This window comes from Grus americana, chromosome 15, assembly GCF_028858705.1.
Source record: "Grus americana isolate bGruAme1 chromosome 15, bGruAme1.mat, whole genome shotgun sequence".
Lineage (NCBI taxonomy): Eukaryota > Metazoa > Chordata > Aves > Gruiformes > Gruidae > Grus > Grus americana.
In genome coordinates this window covers 9,114,749-9,134,000 of record NC_072866.1, presented here as the reverse complement: position 1 = coordinate 9,134,000, position 19,252 = coordinate 9,114,749, and the positions used below count along the sequence as shown (strand labels likewise).

General features: G+C 37.4%; 1 protein-coding gene across 1 annotated transcript; it reads right to left on the bottom strand.

Annotated features, from left to right (window-relative positions):
• Window positions 1-1,296: 1,296 nt before the first annotated feature.
• Window positions 1,297-14,509, bottom strand: MEIOB (meiosis specific with OB-fold). Its single transcript, XM_054843259.1, has 13 exons — window positions 14,441-14,509; window positions 11,020-11,077; window positions 9,478-9,609; window positions 8,656-8,728; window positions 7,096-7,291; window positions 6,495-6,595; window positions 4,726-4,778; window positions 4,541-4,636; window positions 4,067-4,168; window positions 3,410-3,563; window positions 2,853-3,036; window positions 2,274-2,360; window positions 1,297-1,431 (listed from the first exon to the last, which is right to left on the bottom strand). The coding sequence occupies exons 1-13, from the start codon at window positions 14,507-14,509 to the stop codon at window positions 1,297-1,299; spliced, it is 1,440 nt and encodes a 479-aa protein (XP_054699234.1).
• Window positions 14,510-19,252: the final 4,743 nt, after the last annotated feature.

Below are 19,252 nucleotides of genomic sequence, written 5' to 3'. Positions count from 1 at the left end.
TTGCAATTCGATGAGCTGGGCCAAGCAGAGAAGTCAGGCCAACAGAGCTGGGCCGAGCAGGGAAGTTAGGGTGAATAATTCTGAAAGAGGAAGGATTAAATTCACTTTCTGTACCGTTACCGTTTCTTTGTGCTCATCAACCACTGCCATCTATGGCAACAGCAACAATGCATCATTTGTAGTTTGATCTTAAGCACTGTGTATTGATGGCTGAGCCAAGTTACGATTAAAACTAATGGAAACATTCACTTCAACATCTTCCAGGCCTAACAGCTAATAAGCTGAAGTTGTTCATTGCTGCAACAGAAAAAATGCAGTGACCCAACACTGGCAACATTTTTTTGTGCTTTAGTCCCTTGTTCCCACTCACATGAGTAGGGGGTTGCAATGTTGGAGTATTGCTTGTCAAAATTCACCGTTTCTGTAGGGGTTTTCTCTCTGCTGTGTTGCTTTAACGGGTAGATAGTGAATGAGGGGTGATTAGAGTTCCTCAAAGCATTCCAGCCTAACAAATATTTTGCAAGAGAAGAGCCACAATATCTTCCCACCATGTGAAATAGGCCAACTCCTGATATGCTCAGAAGGTGAGGACTGGTGAATGTAGCAAATGCACCAGCTGCAGGGGAAGCTAAGGACAGAAACAGGTTAAAAAATAGGAAAAAATACACGGAGAAGGGCAAAATGTACATACTGGCATTATTTATGTTCAGCTAACAACAACTATTTTGGTGAAGAAGAGTCCGTTCTTCTCTTGTCAATTGATTACTCCGTTCTAATAAGACTGCCCTAAAGAATAGCAGCCTAATAAGTCTGCACTAAAGAAAAGCAGCCTTGCAAACATCATGGCTCTTTCCAAGCCCCTGCAGTTGCCAGAAATTCCATGTTTGGACTCACCAATGTACACTACAAACCCAGGCAGTATTTCAAAGTGGGTCTTTATTTTTTAAACTAACACAAAAGCAGCACGTAAGTAGCAAGGCAGTTAAAAACACAGAAGCTCAACAGAACTGTCTTGTACTATATGTTATTTCTGATTTTTTAAAATATATTCTAAACTGAGTGAAGAAAGCTTCCATCCTCCTCGTAAGGGGGGGTAGAACTGACTTTTCTTAAGCTGAGGGGCCCTAGTACACTTTTTAAAGTACAATCCCCTGAAAAAGATCAACACAGAAGTCCACTTACAGGGATTAGTAATGCATATTCCTGATGCATACCATCAGAACATACTTAGCAAAATACATCAACAGCGTTCAACCTCTAATAACAGTGAAGAAATAGTCTTTTTCCTAGCTGTTATCAAGCCATATAGTGTAATCTCTTATTTCCAAACTCTTTTCCCAACAAGCTCTGACTGGCCTCTATAGGGTCTGCAAGTTTACATGAAAGAACATTGACTTTCAGTCCAGTTCTCCAGCTGGGTGACAAAGTAACCTGTAAAAATAGTTAATAATAATTTGTTTTTACTGCTGTATAGCACTTTGAAATACTTTATTTTCAAATATCACACAGCATGTTTAATTGACAGATTTGGTTATACATATTTAACATTATTTTATGCATGATTACACACATTTTATCCTATATACCTGTCAGTACTGAAATAAAACACTTTGATTTTTTTCCTGGAAATAGGGCAAAGGGTGGAGGAGACAGGAGAGTAAGAACAGTTTTGCTAAGCAGGGCAAGTTTAAAAAAGGGAGTCAGTTTAGAGTTGTCCTAAACCAGGCAGTTCTATGAAAAAGGATTCTAGTCCAGTATACAGCATGCAATTAAAAAAGTAAAAGATATTGCAAATAATAGCAGATCTTTTAACAATTGCTCCAGGTGTGTGAATCTAATATTGTTGTTCCTTTAAGGAGAATTGCAGATTTTAGACATACCTGATCACATTATTTCCAAAAATACATGTAACTGAGAAATATACCCAGGTAATCCCATATACCATACAATCTATTACAACTGCTGACTGGGCCTTATTCTGGCAAGCAGATACTGTTAACTTCATTCATTATAAACCTACAGCCATAGAAGTCACTGACTAAATCGTGTATACCGATATTTCAAAAATATCAGTATTGGCTAAGAGCAGTTTGTGTCTTTCATAGTTTGCCTCATGTTGACATTATGACAAAGACTACTTGGAATATGCAGAATTTGTACAAAAATATTGCTTATTTTAAAAAGTTCAGCAGAACTGACATGGAATTTTTCAGTGCTAAATATACTAGCAAATAGGAAACAGCTACTGTTTTAAATTAACATTAAATACTAACTTTAAAATAAATCTTGCTTCGTTCCAAAAGAAGTTGCCATTTCAATGCAGTCTTCTTGTCTTCTGTTAGAGTGAGGAACTCACGGACCTGTTAATAATAGGACATCACAGAAGGCTTCTTCAGTATGTAGTTATTACAACATCTCCACAACAAAATGACGACGAAAAGAGCTTCTTACACATTTCTATACATTCCTAAGCTGTATTTTTCTCTCTTAACATAGTGTTTGGTGTAATATATGTACCAAGACAGTCAGATTAATCACAATAAATTGCAAGGTGTTTAAGAAACAAAATTAGGAAATTCCAACCATGTTCTCAGAAAAGTGTAAATTAATTAAAATAAAGCAGTATTCTGAATAGGGGATTCACTGTTACATTTAACGCATTTCTTCTTAATAGCAGCTTCTGACTTCTAACTTTTAACTTGTTAAAAAGCCAAGTGTGTGTGTATATCCATATGCAATTTTTTTTTAACCAGTGTACACATGCACACGAAGAACATTTACATATATTTGTAATTTTCACCAGGCTTCACAGCTCAGATCAAATAAGAACAACCTAATTAATTTCTACTTACTGTGCAGCCTAATGTTTCCTCAGCTACACAGTCAGACAGGTAACAAGAATAAAGAGTGCCGGTGTGATCTGTCAGATCAACAAGGATGTCAAAGCTTGCAAAAGTTGACTTTGAATCTGAAGAGATGTCACTGCAGAAAGTGCATGTGTTTGACGTTTCATTCACCAGAAAACGGCATATTGAACTGAAACATAAGAAGATAATTAATATATATATGCAATTCCTCCTTGTTTGAAACTTTTCTAGACAGAGATTTCCCAAGAGACTTTTCTTCTTTAAAAATAAATCTTCATCTTCTAAACTCTTAAGTCTGCCTGAGACAAAGCGGCCTCTTTCTTCTTCACTCCTCTAGGACCAGAAAAAGCAAATTCTTCATAAAGCCAACTCCTTTTCTTTGCTACTTCTGGAAGTCTACACACCAGACATTCACACGGCATCCTCCAGAGGAGTTTTATTTCTTGTCCAGAACTGGACTAAAATGTTGTTCCATCTAATTTGGGTCAGAAGAAGGAGGATAAGGACTTTTTAATACAAATTTAAAACAGGCAGTTGCTTACCACCTGTTGCGAATAATTTTAGATGCATTATCATCAATGTCCAGTGTAGAAATGTAGCCATAAATAATGCCATAGACTGGTTCAAGTTTCCCATCACTCTGTAAAGCTTTTTCTTTCAGCTGTTCCACGGTATAAACATCAACTATAGTCTCCACTAAAAGTTTAAAAGACATGTTAAGTGTGTCTGAGAAAGAAACAACACAGATGAGTAATAACAAAAAAGGATCTTAAGGTGATAAAAAGGAGAGGATTTAATCTAAAGCACCAGAAAAGCCCACACACCTTTCTTTTGAAGCAGGCTTGTCATTTGGGGACAAAAAAATAAAGAGAGGAATAAAATGAGGAAAATATCTAATATTTAATCTTTGTATCTCTCAAAATGAGTTTTTGACAAAAACTTTCCCTCTCCATTTTCATACTTACTCAAGACAGAAAGAACATGCCAGACAGGCTGCAAGTTGGCATGGTCACCAACCCTGAAGACACATAACTGATATTATAAAGGATAGCCCCAGTAACAACACTCCAAACTAAGTATTCAGCCAGGCTATACCTTAGTTTCGTTTCTATGAACACACAGAGCAAGAACTTGGTATTTCCACTGCACTATGAAACGACACTAGTTAAACAAAATAAAGATTTTGGATCCATGCTTACAGTTATTGGATTCTTTTGACTGCTCCTCTATTTTATCATGCAAAGGTCCTGACTGTGCACTCTCTTTTATGAAACTGAAGAGAAGATTTGCTTCTGCTGTTTCTTGAAAACGTATTTTAAAAAGTTATTAAAATATGTAGCATGTAAAAATAATAGTATAATTATATTTTACAACTTTTTATTCTGGTAGCACCAACACGTTGTCTCTTGAAATTAGCCAAGAGATGCTTTTCTCTTTTTTACTTTAACTGTTAGTCCTACATGGAATATATGAAGGCTGCTTAGATAAAATAAAATAATAATTAAAAAAAGACAAGAGTGGAAGCCAAAAGCATTGGTCACTACACAACAGACAAGAAGCAGGGACCTTTCTGAGGCAAACAGGCAGAAGAAATCAGACCTCCAATAGATTCATTCATATATTCTAGCCTATAATGATCACTAATACCAAAGCAATACTTCAACAGCTCTTACCTGGATTAGTTGTAATGATGGTTTTTGATATCACAGTTGCAGTCATACAGTTCCTAAATTTGTCAAAATTTATTCTCACATCTGATGCAAATATTACTGTGCACAAAAAAACCCCAATCCTGTTATTGTAGAATAAGTATCATGTTAAGAACTACAGTAAAAACATAAAAACCAGACTATTATACCTGTTTCTCGTGGGATCCAACTCTGTGCAAGCTGGATAGATTCATTATCCCAACTAAATTTAAAAAAAAGTTAATGTATAAATTTTTGACACAACACTCACATTGTTTAGTACTAACCTACTAAATAATATAGTTATAATTAAATTGGTCAAAGGGGACACAACTCCTTTATTGCACGCAAATGCAATGCCATGTGTATCCACAGGCATCTAGTTTGCAGCAAGCCAGGATGCTTTACGTACGGTCTAATACAGTCCCTATTTTATCCCATACCAAACATGATAAAATAAAGGGCTAGCAGATTGTTCAAAATTATTAAATGCAGAATATACCTGCAAAAAATACTGTCTGTTTTTCAGAGCTTTGACAATCGTAATTTCTAACTAAAGCAAATCACAGTTAAAATAACTGCTTATCAGCTGAGCCTTTTCTGTGGGAACAAGTTGATTGCTCACATCACTAGGCCAGATGTTCAGCTGGCTTTCCAACACTGGAATCCTTGTAACTGTGTCTGAGGCTAGAGTGAGGTCAGTGGTATCCCTCAAAAATGATAATTTGATGGTTAGGTCCCTTGATAAAATCTCATTCGGTTCCTCATAAGTTTGGATGGCAAAAATACTGCCAAAGCACAGTTTTGTTCTGGTGGAGTTTTTTCTTAAGTCTTGGGAAAAGATTTAAGATACTAAGTTTTCATCTAGCGTTGCTCAGCCACCTCTTCACCTATGGCCTCTGAAATACCTTCACTACAATGCTGTTGCTCAAGGATTTCCTGAATCTTTGCCTCTACCTATGGCTCCACGAAACCGCAAAAGGCACTGTTTGGGTAACCACAGTACCACCACCTAGCCTCTGCTTCTAAGGACTCCTGAAGCATAGGGCTCTCTATCACTACGTACCAGCACTGAAACAAGACTATCAGAGTTGCCGCTGCAAACTGACATTGGTGGCAGCTCAAGGTCTAGAAAACTTTACACTTGTAGATGCTTATTAGTCTTCTTGTGTACCATTAACTGTGTTAAACATTACACTGAATGGTAATACAGTTTCTAACTCAGAGTGCAATGCTATCTTGCTACTTCTATCTAGGGAACAAAGGTCATTTCAACCAACGGACAGCAAACCCAGCACAAACGAGTATCCACATACCCTTGCATGTCGATAAGCCACAAGCTTATTGAACAAACTAGGGGCAAAATATAAATGTTCCTGTGTAAAAAATTCACTATTTACATGCATAAATAATATAGACATAGTTGTGTTTGTAAATTGGATACTGTTTGAAAATATGGACAAAGTAGTATCAAAATGTTTCTGTGCTGTTTTAAACATTTGAAAACTGTTTCAACCTATTTCCATTCCACTTGTTAATTCTGCTTGGCTTTAAAAATGAAGCGTGCTCCTCTTTTTTCCAACTAGTTTGTGGAACAAACGTACTGCCTTTGCAGCTGTTTTTAAATGCCATTTCCTGAATTACTTCAGATTTCCACATAAAACAATGTAAGTATTTGGAACTAAGTTTCATTTTGCCATTCATGAGCTAGCAGTCTGTCAGCAAGTCGTAAAACTAGACAATATATATTAGGTCACTCTAATGAATCTTTTTTTTAAACCTCTGTTCAGTGTACATTGCTGCCTCATCACAGTTGCTATCCAAATAACAATATATTTAAATTAAAATACAGTGTTATAACAGTGTGTATTATAGTTAATTTCTTTACCTACTCTTGCATTAATTTATGTATTTTAGTGAATTAAAAAAAAAACTTTACCATACTATTGGAAAAGATATCTCTGTTTCATCATACAGCTTTACTTCACACCTCTGACCTTTTCTTTTGTCTGAAGTCATAAAATACTTTGGCTCCCCAACCTTTAAGAAGAAAGAGAAGCAGTCACTTTTCCACTACTGAGTGTTTAGGAAAATAAAAGTGATTACCTAGAAAACAGAGGAGCCAAAAAGGGGGGGAAACACCTGTAGACCACTAACTAAAAAACAACCCCATGTACACCGCTAAAACTTTAACAGTATTTTTACTTCAAGATAAAATGACACATTTTATTTTATAAAAATCTGCAGTTTAAAAATTTCAAGTTATCTACTGCTTGCATATGCATGATTTCAAAAAGACAACTGATGTAGGACATTTCCATTCCCTTAATTTTCTCCCCTCATGTCCTTGATAAAAATCTCAAGTAGCTTCTATGGTTATTGTAACTCAGCTGAAGTGACTGCCAACCTAAACAAACAAACAAAACCAGTGATTCCTGTCCACTGTGTGTCCCAAAATCCATACTCACACTTAAGTCAATTAAGTTACCCATGGTACAGTAAAAAAAAAACCACTTCTCCGTCGTGGCTCCTTGACTTACTGACATTACAGCTGCAAGCACATTAAGGATTCGTCCATCAAGGCTTTGTCCATTTGCAATGATATCACCCAGTGAATAATAATCCTGAGGGTCCTTGACAGGCAGATGCAACAGAGAAAGTAGTTTGGTGTCCATTTCATAACATGAAGATGTTTTGACTTTGGAATGATTTTCACTGAGCAATAATTTGTAGCAACTAGATAGTATGCACAAAACAAATCACATCAATCAACATTTCACTCTACCAATATGTTAACAGTGTAAAATGTTAATTCAACTCACATGAGAAAATAATTGCTTATTTATTCCTCTATTGTTTTCCCTAAAGATATGGAAAAATTTTAATAAATTTGTTCTAAAATTATTTTTAAAAAATTATATACTTTACTCTCATGGAAGACTTATTTTTGTATACCTTATACTTATTTAGAATTGAAATGCTAGCAATGTACAATATATATTTGTAAATCTTTCAGCCCTTATCAATCACTGAAAAATAAAATAAATTCTGAAATGTCTGTAATCCAGGTAATTGAGAGGTTTTGGCATTGTGACATAATAAATCACATATGTGACAATCAAGTCAGACTGGATTTGGTAAGGTGCTTTCAAAAGTAATAGCCCAGTGACCTCAGCAATATTTATAATGCGCTGTTAGCCAGTGGAAATAAGATATATTCAATATATACTGGATAAATATATTTTACAAATGCTTACAAAATCTATAGATTTTAAGAGGAACTCTTCCTCAGTGAAGTTTCTACCCGACATTTGTTCTTTTACTACTTTCCATTTAGCCAGAAAGTAAATGGCAAGTCTGACTACTTACAGCTATACATTTGCTATAAAGCTTAGAGGTGAACAGTAAGCAAGAGCATAAAACTTCTGACTTGCCAATTTAACGTGCATATATGCAATACTCTTATGTCTGCCATATGATTAAAAATATTAGAACATGACCAATTAGGAAAGAAACCTTAATTAAGGAACAGGTGTATTAGTCTAACATCTGCATCTTAGATATCTAAGACAAGTTAAAAACATATCTAAATTACAACTTGCAATGTTAGTTTCATATAGACAGAAAGACAACATATGTACATTGCATGATACAAAAGGAATGGCAATGCCTTACCAAACAAGTAACAAATAGTATTACTGTGTATTAAAATACCTTCTAGATAAACGTGTCATGTGAATGGATTTCAAGAAGGATATACTGTCTGTAAAACAGTTATGGCTGATAAAACACTTTGGCAAAATCAAATCAATTTCAAATAATTTCAGTAGACGTTACTCAAAGAATGAAATTTACTCTGTTTAGTTACAAAGACCATTACTTTATGACAAAACTCCAAAGACGATATACTGAGAAATATATTCTTTTGTGAGATTATTTGACCATACACAGTTGAACACAGGGAGGAAGGTACAGCTACATAAGAAGATTAACCCCCAAAACTTCTACCAATTGCATGCTGCTGCAATCGGCCAGCAACTAAAGCAAGTATTAACTTTGATCTTTCTGAAAAGAGCTACCAGTCTATGCTTTAAATTTACCTAGGAGTTACAGGGTTGAATTTTTCTTCCCTTTCTGCTTCCTTTGACTGAATTAAAGGATTTTCAATTGTAACTAAAATAAAGCATAAGTAATGTTAGGAAACTGAATATATATATATACATATAAAGAGAGATGGCTTTTAAAAATTATCAGCTTTGAGGTTGATGTGGAAAGGAAAAGACACAGGCAGTAACATATGAAAACCATATCTGTCCAGACAGCTCACATTATAGCCAAAGTCCCACAGGAGTTCTCAAGACATTTAATGGAAACAAAATGACACTGAGTTCTTCTGCATATACTCTTTATAACCATAAGCTTTATTCAAACACTCTGATCTAGCAACCATGGGCAACAAAGTCTTCCTGTTAACTTCACAAGATAAAAGCACATACTATAAATGACTATAAGATTTTTGTTGTGTTTTTATGAACAATCATAGACATATCTATAACTAAATTAATACAAAGAAAAATACCAAGCTACTTTACAGAGGGTTTTTTTTTTTTTTTTGTAATTTTTAAGAACTGGATATAATGTAAGAATTTAGATTGATTAACTATAGGTAAGTTCTGGGTGGCTGCATTCAGTAGGTTTGTATCTAGTATTTTTGTTGACATATTTACTGGCTTTGAATTTAAATCCTTGAAGTCTTATTCCTTTCCTCTTTATACTTAACATAACTGAACAATTTGTTTCCAATTAGACTGTTTTCTGAGTCCTCAGAGAAAAATATAGCAAAACCACAAATACATAACACTGATTTACTGGATAAAAACCACATTCAAATAGAAACATGTTAAGAATAAACTCCAGCTTACCACAGTCACCAACTCTAAAGCTTTCTGAAAGTGATCTAATATATTCTTCTCTGCCCCAGGAATTTACATTTATAAAATAAGTCGGTGAATCACGAATAGTAAAACTGAAGGTATATCTTTCTGACCCGATGTCTGCAAAAATAAACAGCACTATTACAATTCATTAGCACAGCTTGATTTCAATCTAGAATATATGTATAAAAACTATTATTTCGAAGTTTTCCTGGATTTTTGTCATGAATTTACTACTCGCAGTCTGGTGAGTACCACTAGAGGTCAGCAGACTGTTCAGTAAACACATGAATGGGGATGGCTACAATTCACGCCGTAGTTGTGCCTGTACCATTCCGTCCACCACTTAACTTTAGGCAGCACCATATAAACTTACAGATCTAATGCAAGAGAAATAAAAGAACCATACGATGCTGCTTTCAAGGCATGACCAAACACATAAACAGGGTTAATGCATGAAGCTACACAACAAACGAATGTACATACTAGCCCAAATTTTGTAGTAGGTAGGCTCTCTTTAGATGGCTGTGCCCACGTACAAGAGCACTGCGACGACGCACAAGGTTGGAGATCACAGGCAGTACCACTGTCCAGATAGTACCAAGGGGTTTAACTGAGTAAAGCAAAGTGTTTCCAGCTCTACGGAAAGTTTGTGGTCAAGAGGGTATCAGTCTCAGAAACACTGCACTCCTTTTTCTCTTAGAGCTAATTAACAAAGCTTTCCATGGATCGTACAGCATTATGCAATGTTATTTTCATATTATCAATGAAAACTGCATAGTGATCTGCATAGAGTAAACACAATCTGGCTGTAGTTCCACAGAGACATAAGTATGAACACCACATTTTCAGACTATGTAGAATTGTTTCTGGCGATAATGATGACTTCCTTCTAAAAATTCGCCACTAGAGCAGCTCAGCATGACGACAACACAATGATACTTATAGAGTATAAATTCTGACACAACAGAATAGCTGAGCACTTCACACAGAGCTGAAATGGCGGTCTAGGACTGGAGATGCTTCCTAACAGTGTCGGTATCAACCCTAAGTTGTAGATATGTTATTTCCATTTCCAACTAATGCTGTATTAACAATATATTATTCCCATTTTTTCTTTAGAAATGTACGAGAAGAGGAAGCTGGTGCTATTCAGGCCAGAAATTACCTGTTTCACTCCTCAAAACATTTCCTTAACATTTCTGGTTTAGGAGAGAATTATTATGAAGGGACCAAAATAAATTCCAGCAGTATTTACACAATAGTGGGTTCGACGGTGGTACCATCTTCTTCAGACCCTGAAACACTGCCACGATAAAGTTTTTCCAAACAAATTCTAATTGATAAGGTTTAGCCAAACTAATGCTGCTCTTTCATCTTGGTTCTCAAACACACACAATTTTTTTTGCACATTTTTAGTCTATACATTTTACACTAAGTCTGTTTATCATTTAGATATTGATTTCAGTCATATATGCCAAATTATACTGTATAAGAAAATGAAGTAAAAACAGTTAAAAGGGACTGTACTTTTTCTGTCTGGAAAGCCTCTGACATCTGTTTTCCCAATAACCACACCGATTACATTCTAAAAAATAAAAAGATTAGAATACAAGTATTAAACACAGATGTATATGATGAATTTGATTTCATGGACTTGTACTCTACTGATGATAATAAACATATTTCTGACTGGTAATCATTTTAATCTATTTATTCCACAGTACCATATGAATGAAAGACTAAAACATAAACATACAATTTTACTTTAAGGCTGAGTAATAAAAATATTAAAAGAAATACATCTGTTTCTGTTTGTAAAGACAATGGGGGGACAAAAGTTCACCCAAAACATTCACAATTTTGGCTATTCTACAGCAATCTCTCCTCAGGTAGGCAGCAATATTGTTGTTTCATGCTCTCTTCACAAGTCTCAGATCCCCCTAAATGCACCATGAAAAGTCTGGACAGGATTTATTTTACGGTTAAGCGTCCAAGGTTTCCCCTGCTGTCAGCACCGAGATACACACACATATCCATCCACAGGAAGGGCCATTTATCCTATCCTCATCTAAGCAACATAAATTTCTACAGGTGTCTCTTTCTTGCTGTCTGTCTCTCAACCGACTACAAAGGGAGCTTAGGCAATGAACTTTTTTGATGATTCAAAATAAAATTCATCTTATTCTGCTTTGCTAAAGCTTTATTTATTATGCAAAAGCACCCCAGTCTAAATTGTCAAACAAAACTACTAGGCACAAACACAGACAGGGAGATATATATATATAAAATATATATTAATAATATATAGCTGTGTGGTGGTCTGTTTTTTTGTTTGTTTGTGGGGTTTTTTTAAAAGGTCCTTCTCAGTGTGAGAGAAGAGTATTGCAGGGCTAATTCGGGAACTTAAGAGGTAAGCAATGAAAGTTGGTATGGTAACAAGGACTGAAAGGAAAGACCGACATTGCAATACTGGGAGGGTCCTTCCAAACATGAAGCATGCCACTTCTCTTCCACTTCATGTGCACTTCTTGCACTGCTGCCTTTCTCATTCAAGCAGGGGAACTACAGCCATCAGCTAGCAAGGACAGTGTAATGATTTAGGAATCCACATGGGCTGAATTTTGCAGCTATTCACAAAGCAAAACAACCTGACTTCACTGTGACAATATTGACATGTGCTCAAAAGTTCGATCTCGCATTCCCAGTTTACTGTGAATCACTAGATGGAGCAAGGTAACTGTCTTATCCTACAGTGATGGAAATGAACTCGTTAAGAGGACATATGTGTACAACAGTGTAATATCCTATTTCTTTCAATCCTATTTCTTTCAATCTTTCTAACAGAACATTTTCTATCTGTCCACAACATGTAGTGATTTGGATTAGGATTTTATTTTTCTATTTTTGTTTCATAAAAAACACATTTTAATTAAATCAGAGCACAACATACCCTGTATCTCACCACCAGTCAAAAGAACTGACATTTAGTATGACTCTCCACACAAATTAAGCAGACGTAAATCTGCTGTTTCCAAAAGAGATCTCCACTCTCCCTGCTGCGAATATATTCACCTCTCTCCTGTTAGCACTAAGCCTGCACAGCAAGCCGACGGAAGGAAGTGATCTGGCTGGAAACTATGGGGGGGAGGCATGGGGAGAAAGAGGGTAGAAAAACTTCCACAGATCATTTCCTTGATCAGCTTATTGTGCAACTACACAGGCACTAGTTTCACCAAAAGAGGAGGAGCGGAACACGCCTGCAATGAGGAAGCGGGCTGTACTGCCTTTTTTGGCAGGGCATTGCTTAAGGCTGCTCAACCAAATCATGAGACTACAGCATTTACACATTGTAAGTTTCTTAGACTTTGATCTATTTCACTTTTAAAAACATAAACTGCAAAGTAAAAAGATAGGACATTTTGATACTTTAAATGATGCATGCTCAGCTGTCTCAATCTCCCAAGCACATATTGATCTTCTATCGTGAGATATTGCTGAATTACTTTTTTATAACAATACTTTCTTTACTATATGTTGCTAATTGCAATGCTCAAGATTAGTTTTATTTGTAAAATAAAAGCTTTGAACCGAGTTAGTGGATTGCTATATTTGGGAGTAACCATGAATGACAGATTAAATTAGTTTTGCTGAAGATGCCGAGTTTATAAAAAGTTGGAAAGAATATACAATACTGCTGTGAGGGCACATAAAACTCCCTCTCCTAGTTCATCCCTTTTCTGCAATTTCTCTTTCATTTGTTTAAAATAAATGAGAAAAAAAAGGGGCTTAATTGTGGCCCTCCCAAATAAAAAGCTGTTGGAACAGGAAAACTACTTGTTTTCACTCTCTTGAAAAGGCATCAGGACTCCATGGGGCATACAGCTCTGTAGACAGCGCATCTACTTGAAGCTGCACGGGGAGATAGGGCCGTAACAGCGCACCACAGCTCCCAGTGCAGCCATGTGGAAATGCTGCCTCTGTTTTGTTCTCCAGGCTCCAACTCCCAGCAGCACTGAACACTCAGAAGACACGTTATTGCTTGTGGGCTACACAGAGAAGGGTGGGAAATACTGCAACAGAGAGGGTAACTCCCTCTCGTGTTAAAACATAATCTTGGAGAGCAAAGAATGAAAAACTGTGCCCCCCCCCTTCCTATTTTGATTCAACCATCTAAAATCCAAAAGAGAAAAATACTGAGTTTTACAACACTCCTCTGTTCAGCTCTTACTGCAGTGATGGTAGTCCTCAATCATACCAGGACAACAAAAATCTTCATAGTCAAACATCTGTATGAATCTACCAACTACAAAGCTTTGCTGTTCGTTAAGTTTACTTTTTGGTTCATCCTACTCTCCTGTACTCCCACAAGCAAAATTCTTAGCTCCTTATAAACTGACAACCGCAAAACCTGCTTTTTGTTCTAAAAAACCAGGAATGATTCTATCTGACATGTAATTGCGAGATTTTTATCCAGTTAAAACACCATACCATCCAATGAAAGCTTTGTTTGAATAATTCAAGACTATGTTATTTAGCTCAGTGACATTGAGCACACAAGTAAAGGCTGCAGGATTGGGCCTTACGTTCATAGCTTGTAGTGAAAGACTATTGTAGGTTACAGATGTATTGTGACTACATAATGCTGACTCTGTACATGTCTTTACTAATTCAGCATCCATTTAAAACATCACAAAGAAGCCTCTGATACTTTCAGACGTTGAATTGTCCAGTCAATATCTACAGTTGTGGTATCCACATACTATGGACAACAGCAGCATCAATTTTCATTTTGCTCGTTTATACACAAAGAAGGTAAGGTACTTTATATCTAACAATTATACTAATGCTATTAGTATCTAAATGCACGTCAATTACATAATTTTTCAGTAATATAATACAGTCATATACAATTTCATTTGAGAACAAAAGTACTATGTCTGAGACTTACAGGACGAGCAAGATTTGGATGCAGATCTGAAAGCGCAACAAAGTCCCGTGTTGAACTAGAATAAGCCATTCTTTATCTGTAACTTGAGAAAACTAATTTAGATTTAAAAATCTAAACAAATAATTTAAAACTATTCATAGTGAGAATAACAAGTTATTTTTTAACACAAATGTTTTGACCTAAATAGCATCTGTTTTCAATAAAAAGCATTTCAAGCCATCTGAAGTAGACAATTCCTTGTTGGTTTTTTTTGGCAATGTAAGTTATGAATTTTACTGTAACTACCCTACCTATGCTTCTCAAGTAAAGGTCTGTAAATTTTATTTATTTATTTATTCGATAATTAAATTACTCCATTAGCACCAGCCTCTGAAAAATATTTACCCTCCTTCTCCTGTCTGGGAAGTCTAACTGAATTTAATGAGGCAGTTCATATATAGAAGGCCATTTACATGGGAGGAAAGAAAAGCGTTGGTTTGCAAACCACCTTAATCAAGGTTTTGCACATTAAATATTCATCTGCTTTAAAATGTGAGTTCATTCCTTCCTCAAAGTAGAAAGGGTTTGAATTTATTAAAATAATTTTTTTTTTAAATCAGTTATTTTCAGGCTGCCAACATCACATTACTGCCCATTCGTGTGAGCTACTGCGCACTCAAGTCCTCTCTATTGATGCCAAAGTCGGGCCATGGACGCTTTGTTAGCCCATCTGAATGCCTCTTATTATTTCATGGCTACCCTCTGAGACATTATTGATATTTAGCAAATAGTTGTCAGATTCCTTTTTTTTTTTGTAAAAGGAACCATCAAGTTGTCCAAATCTTAATAACCTTTAATATGAGAAAACTGCTGACATTTTTCAGAGGTTGCCTGTTCAAACTTTATAACAAAAGTCCTGAATGGCTTTCGCAGTCTTTATACCTGGCACCTTGTGTGAGAATTGTTAACCATTTCATCGTATAATGATCTGTTGAACACACTAGGAAAGAAAGACAGTCTACACTTAAAAAAAAAAACCAAACCCAAAACAGCTATCTGAGAACAGTGATTTCTCTAAAAGAGCATTTCAAACTAAACTCTCACAGAAAGATATCCCAAATTTACCTTACAAAACTACTGAACAGTGGGGCCCTCAAACCTATTCCCATCATATTATATGGAAGAATTCATATTCACTTATGCAGGAAAGTCACCTCAACTATCCCTCCTCCAAGGCACGCTAATATTCTTGCCTCAAAAGAAATTAAATATTGTTAAATGACATACCTCACACCACAGCTGAATCAGGTTAACGAAAAGAGCACTGGGAATACATGTATCAAAGGAAGATTAGAGAGGTAATTTAGGATTTAAAATGCTACAGACCCTGACAGGGAAGCTGCACCCCTCACTCACCCTCAGAGGCAGGGGCTGAGCACCTGGGGACAGCCCAGAAAACTTTCTCTCACCACCACCCAGGATCAGACCTTCTTCTGAGAGAAAGGACAAGATGGAAATCACAATAAATACAAGTATGAAGCCTTTGGCACCACCATCCCATCCCAAACTGGTGTCTGGCACCAGATGAGCTTGCACCCCCAAAGGCAGGCCAGGCTCTACACTGCAAAGAGATTTTTTATGCATGTGCCCATCATCATCCTCATTTCTCACCCTGCCCAAGCAACACATGGCTGCCATCCCACACAGGCAGGGACAGCGTGAGCTTGGAGGCTGAGCAGGCAGGAGTCTTTACCACAGATCCAGCTACCACCAAGGGGTCTCAGGGGAGTCACAGACCAGCCAGGACGGGAAGGGAGAGCCCTTGAAAGGAAGGCGTGAGGTGCTCAGGACAGGGAGTCAAAATGGCGGCAAGCACTGTGGGCGGGAAAAGGACTTCGCGTCTTCTCACTGTGTGCAACCTTCCTTCAACGGCCTGCGCAGGCGTGAGGGGGAGTGGTGTGAGGGCAGCAGTGGCTCTATGCAGCAGGCACCAGCCACGGCCCTGGGGCTCGGAGGATAGCTGCCAAAAAAAAAAAAAAAAGAAAACACAAAACAAAAAACTACCAGAAATTCAGGGTCCTGGGGCTTTCACATACCTGAGGAAGGGTGCTCAGCCCAGAGCACAGCACCATCAGCTTCAGTCAGCGAGCTCTGCATCAGGTCCAGAGCTGAGGGTTCAGAGCTTGGGTTTTCCCGTCGCTCCCTCTGGGGCAGCAGCTTCACCCTGACATACACCAGGTTTCCCAGGTAGGATGTTAATTTGAGCCACCTGATTGTGTCTTTTGCTTGCTGTTCTAACAAAATTTCTGTATTTCCTTGCAGTGGATGATTTTTTTCTTAAACAAGTGCACTCAGCAGGATCACTAGTGGGTCTGAACTCCCTGGACTTAACAAAGCCAACGAAGCAGGAGCCGATTTTAGCCTAGGAGTCTAAAGTCAGGTTTATTCTGCTAGACTTGTAAACGCACAACACACTAGCTAGACAAAGAAAATTTCAGAAAGCTTTGGAGGAACTATTCCCTAGTTCTGTGGGGGGTTTTTTTTGGTGGTAGCTCTGAGGAAAAAAATTGCAGCCTGTAGTTTATAAATGAATTAAAATTTATGGTTTAAGATAGTATTTGTATTGATTCACACACAGAACTTCTGTTTTCAGGCCCTGCAGAAGACTGGAGTGAGCTATTTTGTCCATTTATATTGCATATAAAATTATTTTTTATAAAATCAATACTCTTCTGTATCATAAAAAATTTTACTCTTGATGAGTAATTTTATGACCTCAAGGTCATGGCTATTGAAGTTTTTAGTGTAGCCTGACAAATTCTCTGTGTTGACTCTGTATTACAGGATCTTTCATTTCTTCAATTAAACAGCTGAAAATGGATACCACCTGTGCTCTCATATTTATTGTGTCACTAAAGTCCATGATAATTACACCGTGCTGATGACAAACAGCATGCCAGAGATCCGACAGCCTGGGTGCTGGGGTTCTTTTTTTAGGTCACCTTTTATACAGTATGATCCATGTATCTAACTTTGTTCCATAGGTTTGAAGTCTCCAGTAAATAGAATGAGATAATTAAAACAGAACTAACAAAAAAAAAATTATCTCAAGCTAATGAACGAGCAGAAGATATAAAACGTGGCAATGGGATCCTAACTGAATGGGAAGGAGAATTTGCACACTAGCTGGAAAATGCTGGCAAAGGTACAGGTCTCATTCTTACCACCATGACTGCAAGGTAAACCTGGGCGGGGGGAACGTGAAATGAGATCTGCAGGGCCTCCACCACTGCAGAGGGTGATAAAAGCAGGATCACAGACCACGGGCTTGCGGGTGTTGAGCTTGTCTAGTATCTCAGCAAGGTTTTGGTAGGACGTAAGCACCGGCTTAAATGGAGCCTTGCTGAGCCGAGCTGGGATCCTGCACAGCTGCCCAGAACAGTCACCATTTTTGTTAAGTTTTGTCCAAGTTGAGCTGCTTTTTTCTCACAGGCACACAGGGCAGGTGAAACCTGACGCTGCCAGTGTCCCCAGCCCAGGGCTGCAGGCTTTGTTTTGTTTCAAAGCCACCAGAACAAGGATGCTGTTGTCCTGCTCCTCGGCATCCCTGTAGCCTCAGCAGACGTCTAATGATCTGGTGGTTTTGCTCTGTGGTTTAGTTCTATTTTTAATGTACCTACGTTTGGTAAAAAAGCTGCTTTTACTTTCCCATGATAGCTCCCACTAGGAAGATGTTATCAGGGCCATCATGAAGGGATGCACTGATCTGGCCACAGGCACAAAGGCAGCAGACGTGAGACCAGAGTTATTTCCCCAGAAGACATGGGATGCTGAATTTCTGACTTGCAGGTACTGAGACAAGACTTAATTTGATCAACATACCTGTATCACAGCGATGCTGCGACTTCTGTCACTTGTACAGCACATGGCACAACCAGGGACAGTCAGCGATCTGGACTCCTGTAGGCTACTGTAAACAAATAACATCTTTATTGGTGTTTATAATAAACAAATGCCCAACCTGAATGTCTCCCACTAATTTACAATGTAAACTGATTCTCCAAGTGAGGAATCTTTTATACAAACATTGAAGGGAGCCTGCAAAAACAAGTTACTCAACTTGTACTCTTTTACTCAAGCTTTCCTCCTCAGTTGACCTCAAAGTGGTCTCAAAGAAATCAGCATTGTTATCTCCCTTTGACAACTGGAAAAACAGAAGCAAGAGAAAGACCAGAAGCAGTTTCCTGAGGGCCATTGCACCTCACGTGGACCTGCTCCCCTCTCCAGTACTAGCACCAGCCCCTGCAAGAGTGCAGCAATATGAAATCAGTATTTTTCTAATTTAGTGTTTGATCCCTGAAAGGTCTGAGTGCTTTTAACTCTCCAGCACTTCTGTGGCACTTAGCACTCTGCCAGATTCAATCTGTGATTAGCAGAGACTTCCCATACATGGCTGCAAATTGTACCGTCCCTGCTAATTAGGCCTTCATGAATGGATTTATTTAAATTACACTCATTGGCATGGTCAAAGAGTGCAAATGCCATTTTGTAATTCACTTAGCAATTTGTTACATGATCATCAGTACCATTTGCATGCAGGGGAAGCTAGTCCCCATCCAGCAATAGCAGGGACATTTCAGAAATCATCTTCAAAGCTAGAGCAGTATAAAAATATTTGCTCTGTGAGTTTTATGCTGCCCACAGCGTTTACTGAGTGGACTCATTGAATATTTATACATTATTAAGACCAAAAGAATCTGTAAAATGAAAAGGGCAGACCCGTAATTTTATGTAATTGGCCTGACTGAATGCATTAAAAGCAGCAAATTATTA

Coding starts and splice junctions, on each gene's coding strand:
- MEIOB (XM_054843259.1), bottom strand. CDS start 14,509: ATGGCTTATTCTAGTTCAACACGGGACTTTGTTGCGCTTTCAGATCTG. Junction 8,729..9,477: donor CTTTAGAGTTGGTGACTGTG/GTAAGCTGGAGT, acceptor GCTTTATTTTAG/TTACAATTGAAAATCCTTTA. Junction 6,596..7,095: donor TGCTTGCAGCTGTAATGTCA/GTAAGTCAAGGA, acceptor TTCTTCTTAAAG/GTTGGGGAGCCAAAGTATTT.